Source organism: Phycodurus eques, chromosome 4 (genome assembly GCF_024500275.1).
Source record: "Phycodurus eques isolate BA_2022a chromosome 4, UOR_Pequ_1.1, whole genome shotgun sequence".
Taxonomy (NCBI): Eukaryota; Metazoa; Chordata; class Actinopteri; order Syngnathiformes; family Syngnathidae; genus Phycodurus; species Phycodurus eques.
In genome coordinates, this window is record NC_084528.1 from 15,955,344 (window position 1) to 15,964,496 (window position 9,153).

At 41.7% G+C, this 9,153-nt stretch overlaps 1 protein-coding gene across 6 annotated transcripts in view; it reads left to right on the forward strand.

Annotated features, from left to right (window-relative positions):
• LOC133401349 (polycomb protein SCMH1) overlaps nt 1–8,473 on the forward strand; it is a 31,288-nt gene extending 22,815 nt beyond the window's left edge. For 4 of the 6 annotated variants that reach the window (XM_061674241.1, XM_061674242.1, XM_061674245.1 and 1 more), the window contains 3 exons: nt 2,273–2,398; nt 5,308–5,417; nt 7,732–8,473. In XM_061674241.1, coding sequence (XP_061530225.1) covers nt 2,273–2,398; nt 5,308–5,417; nt 7,732–7,851 — 356 coding nt within the window. In that variant the 3' untranslated portion in view covers nt 7,852–8,473. Of the gene's footprint in view, nt 1–2,272; nt 2,399–5,130; nt 5,235–5,307; nt 5,418–7,690 lie in introns of those variants that run through there. The other 2 variants (XM_061674243.1, XM_061674244.1) reach the window with 2 other exon arrangements.
• Nucleotides 8,474–9,153: the final 680 nt, after the last annotated feature.

The window sequence follows — 9,153 nt, forward strand, 5'->3', positions numbered from 1 at the left end:
TGGAAATTGTGGACGTCTTGTCCTCCGGGCCAAAGAGGAAAAGAACCCTCCGGACTTTTATGGACGCAAAGTTCAAAAGCCAGCATCTGTGATGGTATGGGGCTGTGTTAGTGCCAATGGCATGGGTAACTTACACATCTGTGAAGGCACCATTAATGCTGAAAGGTACATACAGGTTTTGGAAAAACATGCTGCCATTCAAGCAACGTCTATTTCATGGACACCCCTGCTTATTTCAGCAAGAAAATGGCAAACCACATTCTGCACGTGTTTCAACAGCGTGGCTTCATAATAAAATAGTGTGGGTACTAGACTGGCTGCCTGCAGTCCAGACCTGTCTCCCATTGAAAATGTGTGGCGCATTATGAAGCGTAACATACGACAACGGAGACCCCGGACTGTTGAGCAGCTGAAGCTGTACAAGAAGCAAGAATGGGAAAGAATTCCACCTACAAAGCTTCAACAATTAGTGTCCTCAGCTCCCAAACGTTTATTGAATGTTGTTAAAAGAATAGGTGACGTAACACAGTAGTAAACATGACCCTGTGCCAGCTTTTATGGAACGTGTTGCAGCCATAAAATTCTAAGGTAATGATTATTTGCTAAAAATAATAAAGTTTATCAGTTTGAACATTAAATATCTAGTCTTTGTAGTGTATTCAATTAAATATAGGTTGAACATGATTTGCAAATCATTGTCCATCCATCCATGTTCTGAGCCGCTTCTCCTCACTAGGGTCGCGGGGGTGCTGGAGCCTATCCCAGCTGTCATCGGGCAGGAGGCGGGGTACACCCTGAACTGGTTGCCAGCCAATCGCAGGGCACATAGGAATAAACAACCCTTCGCACTCACAGTCATGCCTACGGGCAATTTAGAGTCTCCAATTCATGCATGTTTTTGGGATGCGGGGGGAAACCGGAGTGTCCGGAGAAAGCCCACGCAGGCACGGGGAGAACATGCAAACTCCACACAGGCGGGGCCGGGGATTGAACCCGGGTCCTCAGAACTGTGAGGCTGACGCTCTAACCAGTCGGCCACCGTGCCGCCGCAAATCATTGTATTCTGTTTTTATTTATGTTTAACACAGCGTCCCAACTTAATTGGAATTGGGGTATTTTTATTTTTTTTAATGGATTGAACCAAATGATATAAAAGGTTTATTCTTTTCCTTACCCACCGATGAGGCACAAGGTTAGTGTTTGTGATACAGTGAGACAGCGTTGATGTGAATTTTGTCCCAATTCATTGTGATATAAAGTTGCTACGGTGAAGTTTTAATGTTAAGCTTTTTTTTCTGTCATCAGCTCTTACGTTGGTTTGAAGACTAAAATAAACGCTAAAAACCATCAGTGCAAAAGTGCAACCAACTGTTTACCTTGTTAGCTGCCTCATTGTTGGCACAGACATATTTTGTTTCACTCACCCAATTGACTGAGAGTTGAGTTCACTGAAGCTCCATGCGGTGTAGGCTGAGGCTCAGAGCGTGTCAGACGTTACACATTGTGAAAGCCTCCTTTGCGCAATATAATCTTCTTCCAAATGTTGCACTGAGGCGACTGGTCATTAATTTTAACAAAGTTAAGACACACTTTTTTTCGCCGCCGTTGGGCACAAGCACGTCTTCGTGCGTTTGTCCTGCTTACAGTCGCTTCTCGATGCTATGCTACATTTCTGTTCCCAGTAGTATTTTATTCAAATTGTTATTTGAACTTACTTTTCTTAGGAAAAAGTAAAATCGGTCGGGAAAAAAGTATTAAAAAAAAGTAAAGGGGGGTGGGGTAAATTGGGAAAGAAAATCGCAAATTAATTTGTATTTTTTATTTTAAATATGACATTTTATTTTTAGGCCATATCGCCCAGACCTACATTGTATATTTAAACACCAAAATGTTCAACCAAACCATATAATAGCAGAGGTTTGCTAGCTTAATGCTAACATATTAGAAGAAAGGCTGTAGACATGACTGCTACTTTAACACACGTGGAGCAGCAATAAATACAAAATTACAAGTAGGCATGTTTTCTCTGTCCAGTTGCAAAAAAACACTATTCCTGTAGTTTAGTTGTGGACCTTCTCTGCCTCTTTTTCTTGTGTTTCTTCCTCTGCTGCTGCATGTCTTCCAGTAGACCTCAGTGCCGCCCAGCATTTTGCAGCACAACGTGATCCTGCATTAAAGACTTGCAATTCTAAATTTGGACTTTCCTGTATACTGTAAAAATCTGCAATATAGCTTCAGGTTCACTGTATAACACTTCCTTTTTTGCATTCAGACAGGAGAAGTTTGGGAGACAACTTGACCACGGGTCCCGGTCGAGGCACTAAGAGGCTCCTGCAGGATTCGTACAAAAGCTCCATGCCCTCAAAAGTGGCCAAGATCTCCCAGCCCTCTGCCAATGGTACGACTACCTCATGATATATTTCATGGTGACGAATAACAGCACTCCTTATTGTCAGCAGATTGAAAAAAATGGTGTCATATTTGTTGATGCTCACATACTGTAATTCCTCAGACAGTGACCTCCACTCTAATTCACGACGGGCATCAATTTCTGTGCTCACTTGAACAGGGCTTTTGCACTAGTAGCACCAACTGAAAAAAGTTGGTCGCACCAGCACATGATTTGGTCGCACCATTTTTTTTGAGAAGGTACAGCATGACCATGACATTACCATAGTTTCGTATGAATACTCAAGAGATGATATTTTCAAGATATGTTACTGTGAACACAATTCTGTCCGCAACAAGCAGTAGCAGACAAAACAGGTCAATTAAATTTAAAGAACAAACAACAAAAAATTAATTATTTACTTTTATTTGATCATTTGTTCAACTCAGAGGGGCCAGTTCTTATAATGAGTGCTCCTAACCCGCTTCCCCCTGGGAAATCCACTTAATTTTTAGCATTATCACAACTATTAACTTACATTTAAAAATGATTACAGAAGTGTACCACCATATGAAAGTATCATTTATGATTCGTCATACTATTTTGCAAGTGATATACTCGCAAAACAAACCAATTTACCTATTTAAAATCATAGTCCCAAACAGAACATAAATAAATCATTACTGTAATTATTGCACTTTATTTTCATGATAGTTTGTTTTCCTATACAATCCCCTCTAAAGGAGTCTGGACTTTTTAACTTTGCACATACAGTATCTGTATGTCTGTGCTATAAACAGGGTTTAGATAGATTTGTTAGCTTTGCTAGCTTCATGACAAAGTTATTAAAACCTTTGCACATGACTGTGTCTCTGTGTTTGTAATAATGAGTGGGATGAAAACGAGAGACAAATTAAGCCGGCAATCTTTGCAGTTAACAGTATAGCTTCCCCAACACACACGCACGGACAGATCCTCATAATTTTGAGTCTATCATACGTCACTCAGGTATTATTATTATTTGGTATTATTCACGCGACAATTATAGCAGCATTGATAGTGATAATGTTGTGTGTAAAAAGAAAAGCTGTAGGTGACTTGGCGGCAGGAGCGGTTTACCGGCTTACCAGACTTTAAATGGTCGTGGGCTCGCGAGCTTGCTCACCGGTAGTCCAGATGAGTTGAAGCCCCACACTTGTCATTTAAAATAAATAACTAGCGGGCTAGCATCAATATAGGTATGTGGTGGCCACTGGCCAGACGCATCAGCGTACGTTGTGGTGGCATATTTAACAGTAACCCTATAACCCGACGACAGGCAGCCAATCATATTGCAGCGGGTTGCTTTAAACTCAAATGGAATTCATAACAATGATTGACACGCCGTCACACGGTCACAGCGCTCTCTCTCGCTCTCTCTCTCACACACTCAGTCTCAGTCTCTCAAAGAGGATATTGCAGCGGGAGGGGGGCGGGGGGGGGAAGGTGACTTTCAACCATTAAAACATGCACTCAGGAAAATGTGACGATGAAATTTGTAGTCACATAAGCTGGGGGGAAAAAAGGTCACGTGACCAATTTGGTTTTAGTCTCGAGCCCTGTTGTACCATTTTTGTAAATAAATTTGCTATGACTCATACCACCACCGTGGGTCACTGCAGACGCCATTATCATAGCACATCACATGTTCAGCAGAGTTGGCGTCTGTAAAAATTATGTTTATAGTGCAGGTGAAAGAGAGTGCTTGACAGGGCATTTTTAAAGCTGAAGTTTACAGTTGAGTTGAAAGAGAGTGCTTGAAATGGCATCTGTAAAGCTGAAGTTTAAGATTAAATTCAAAGAGGAATTGCTTCTTAACATGGCATCTGTAAAACAGAGCGGTATGGTGGAGTTTAAAGAGTGAGTGCTTGACATAGTACAGTGGGGCAAAAAAGTATTTAGTCAGCCACCAATTTTGCAAGTTCTCCAACTTAAAAAGATGAAAGGGCTGTGATGAAAAAAGATGAAAGGGCTGTAATTTTCATCATAGGTATACCTCATCTATGAGAGACAAAAGGAGGGGAAAAAAACAGAAAATCACAGTCTGAGTTTTAAAGAATTTATTAGCAAATTATGGTGGAAAATAAGTATTTGGTCCCCTAGAAACAAGCAAGATTTCTGGCTCTCACAGACCTGTAACTTCTTCTTTAAGATGCTCCTCTGTCCTGCACTCGTTACCTGTATTAATGGCACGTTTGAACTCGTTCTCAGTATAAAAGACACCTGTCCACAACTTCAAGCAGTCACACTCCAAACTCCACTATGCCCAAGACCAAAGAGCTGTCAAAGGACACCAGAAACAAAATTGTAGACCTGCACCAGGCTGGGAAGACTGAATCTGCAATAGGTAAGCAGTTTGGTGTGAAGAAATCAACTGTGGGAGCAATTATTAGAAAATGGAAGACATACAAGACCACTGATAACCTCCCTCGATCTGGGGCTCCACGCAAGATCTCCCCCCATGGGGTCGAAATGATCACAAGAACGGTGAGCAAAAATCTCAGAACCATACGGGTGGACCGAGTGAATGACTGGCAGAGAGCTGGGACCAAAGTAAAAAAGGCTATCATCAGTAACACACTACACCGCCAGGGACTCAAATCCTGCAGTGCCCCTGTCCCCCTGCTTAAGCCAGTACTTGTCCAGGTTTACTATTGGTGGAAATAGCATATTTTATCAGTTGAATGTTCTGTGCTGGTCAGGGTAGTCCGTCAAGACCAGCGCGGTGGCGGCAACAGTAGAGCACTTAAAGAAGAGCCCCTGCTCCCCGAGCTCACAAAAGTTGGAGAGCCGTGTAGAACGCGAAGGCACATCAGGTACTCACGCGCACACACGCACACACAGAGTACCTGCATGAGTCGGTGTTTGTGCTCCTTTAGGATCGGCTTCTGGCCAGGACCCCACCATGTGGAGCGTCGAAGACGTCATGCGGTACATCCAAGACATCGACCCCGTGCTGGCGCCGCACGCCGACCTGTTCAGGAAACACGTAAGCATACGTGGATATCATTACAGTGGTACCTTGACTTACGAGTTTAATTCGTACCATGACCAAACTCGTTACTCAATTTACTCGTACAGCAAATCAAGTTTCCCCCCTGAAATCATTTGAAATGCCATCAATCTGTAAAACAGACATTTTTGTTACGTGGTTTGAATAAAGAAAAATAGCACTTGTATAAAAATTGAACATCATAAAAGACGACAAAGAAATCATCTGGTTTTGTAAAGAGTAATTTCTGTACATACTTACTGTACAGTATTCGTAGATTTAAGTGGCGTGGCCTAGTGAGATTCAGCAGTGGTGCCTACAGCAGCGCATTGCAAGTTCTCATTTTATATGCAACATCACCCGAGCCCTGCCGCGAATAGCAAAAATCTATAAGTAATTGACGCCAAGAGTTAGAATTGCCTATAGATGCCACAAGATGCTGGAAAAGCACTACATTGAAGCTCCTCAACTTGCATCAACATAGTTCCTTGGCACCAAGATTCCACAAGAGTGCGCCAAAGCAATACTTATAAGCACAAAAACAGCGATATGGGAGTATCTCCATCCATCCATTTCCTGTACCGCTTATCGTCACTAGGCTTGCGGGAGGATGCTGGATCCTATCCTAGCGAACTTCGGGCAGGAGGCGGGGTACACCCTGTGCTGGTCGCCACCCAATCGCAGTGTGTGTGTGTGTATGTGTGTGTGTGTGTGTGTGTATATATGTATATATAAATATATATCTATATATATATTTTTATTAATGTATTTTTTTTAACGATACGCATTAGCTTTAATATTGTGGCTTTTTTATTTTGAATTCTATTGAATCGTTTTCTAATTAAAAACTTAACTACGGTGGATCACAGCATTAAATACATTATTAAAGAGCAAACACATCTCAGTATTAATATAGCTGATTAGAGTTGGGCAGAAAAACAAATCACAAGTGAGTAACCACAAACTGTTATAGCATATAAACGTGAATGGAATCATGGGTACACATTGTATATGGGTAGACCTTTCTTAATTTTTGGGGTCAAGTTTGGGTGTGCCTATTATAATCAAGAGCGTATTATACACGAGAAATTACAGTATCTGGGGGAATATTGTATTGTATAAAAACAAAACTGAATAAAAGAGAATGTAAACAAATACACTGGTTTTAGTGTAAGTGTAATTACTGTATGTACAAGGGTTGCGTTGTGTAAAAAAAAGGAACACGGTACCTCACGCCAAAATTATACCATATTTTTTATTATATATCCATTCATTTTCCATACCGGTTCTCCTCACTCGGGTCGCGGGCATGCTGGACCCTATCCCAGCTATCTTTGGGCGAGAGGCGGGGTACACTCTGAACTGGTCACCAGCCAATCAAAGGGCACATATAAACAAACAACCAATTTAGAGTCTCCAATTAACCTACCCTGCATGTTTTTGGGATGTGGGGGGAAGCCGGAGTACCCGGAGAAAACCCACGCAGGCACGGGGAGAACATGCAAACTCCACACAGGCGTGGCCGGATTTGAACCCGGGTCCTTAGAACTGTGAGGCGGATGTTGAAAAATACAATAAAAAAATATATTTCACATGTTCAGATGTGGGCGGCACGGTGGCCGACTGGTGAGAGCGTCAGCCTCACAGTTCTAAGGACCCGGGTTCAATCCCCGGCCCCGCCTGTGTGGAGTTTGCATGTTCTCCCTGTGCCTGCGTGGGTTTTCTCCGGGCACTCCGGTTTCCTCCCACATCCCAAAAACATGCATTGTAGGTTGATTGAAGACTCTAATTTGCCCTTAGGTTTGAATGTGTGCGCGAGTGGTTGTTTGTTTATATGTGCCCTGTGATTGGCTGGTGACCGGTTCACGCCTCTCGCCTGAAGATAGCTGGGATATCCTCCTATTGAGGATAAAGCGGTACAGAAAATGGATGAGTGGATGTTCAGATGTGTTCAAAAATGTTAGTTACATTATTTAATTTTATCAGGAGTATCCTAACTGGTATACTAATATTATTTTGTATTGAGTCTTTTTCTCGATGAATAAAAGGCTGAGAGTGCACGAGGAGCTGTCGGTCTCTTTACCCACCTGCCGAGGGCATTACCGTACCCGAATTCCTCTATTTTTTTTTTTTGTTTCCCCGCAATTTACTCGAGCGCTGGCATGACTGGTACTGGCTCATACCTGGGGGGAAAAAAAAAAAGACCAAGCATAAAACTCCTAAGTTGGGGTACTTGTAAGTCAAGGTGCCTCTGTACTCCATATGTCCAGCATGAAGATGACATGACGCGAGCGTCTGTCCTCCGCCGCAGGAGATCGACGGCAAGGCGCTGCTGCTGCTGCGTAGCGACACGATGATGAAGTACATGGGCCTGAAGCTCGGCCCCGCCCTCAAACTCACTTTTCACATCGACAAGCTCAAACGAGCCTGAGGGGTGGAGCAGCGGGGCGCAGGGAGGTCGCCTTCTAAAGGTCGTCACTTCCTTTAAGGAGCACAATTTGACTCATTACATTCATCGGTCGCCAATCTTTGGAATCACGTCCACCTCATCCAATGAGGATGCTTTATTTCATGCAGCACAATCCAGCCCCAAGGCAGCATGCGATGTTTTTTTATTTTATTTTATTTTTTTATTACTATAACACTTAAACTTCAAAACAGGCTTTTTAATGGCCAGATTTTAACAGTTACATGCATTCTGTACATTTCACCTTTTGTACTTTTAACACAATGTATTTTGCCGTTTTATTGGAGAACGCAAAATGATAAAATCATTGCGTTTGATCCCAATAGTTGGGAATACTTTTAACAAATGTCTTTTTTGGAGGCACACACAGCTACATTAATTATAGCCGGTTGAATTGCATTTTGTTTTTGTTTTTTACTAAATGACAAACTATAATTCTGCCATGACAAAATCGTTTTTTTCTTGTGAATGTTGTTTACATTGTCTTTGTTATTTGTACTTTTTAAAAATGTTTTGATACTATATTAGAGTTCCTACATGAAGAGAACTATGATGTGTTAAGCCGCTTAATAAAGATATAATGCGAGTTTTAGTTGCTTATATTATTTTTTTGGGTTAGTGGATTTTTATTTGATGATACACTAATAGGACTACTTATGGCATAAAATTCTTAAAATCTAGTCCAGATGTCTACTACTACTTTTGCCTTAATAGTAACATAGTTACTATTAAGAGCATACTAGTACAGTGGGGCAAAATGTATTTCGTCAGCCCCCAATTGTGCAAGTTCTCCCACTTAAAAAGATGAGAGAGGCCTGTAATTTTCATCATAGGTATACCTCACCTATGAGAGACAAAAGGAGGGGAAAAAATCCAGAAAATCACAGTCTGAGTTTTAAAGAATTTATTAGCAAATTATGGTGGAAAATAAGTATTAGATTATTATTAGAAAATGGAAGACATACAATACCACTGATAATCTCCCTCGATCTGGGGCTCCACGCAAGATCCATACATGGACCTTAAGATGGCCAAAGTGAGCCCTGATGTGAATTTTACTCCGTGATCGATGATCAAAATTTCGCTCGCTACTTTTATTTATCAATTATTCCTCATGCCGCTGTTTGCGCCAATCCAATTTACGCCCGAGTGATGTTTAAGTCAAGTTCACCAATCACAACACAAGAAAGTCACATGACGTCACACATTTTCTATTGGGTTCGCCGAGCATAGGTATTAAGACTAGATAAATCAGCCCGGCTGATT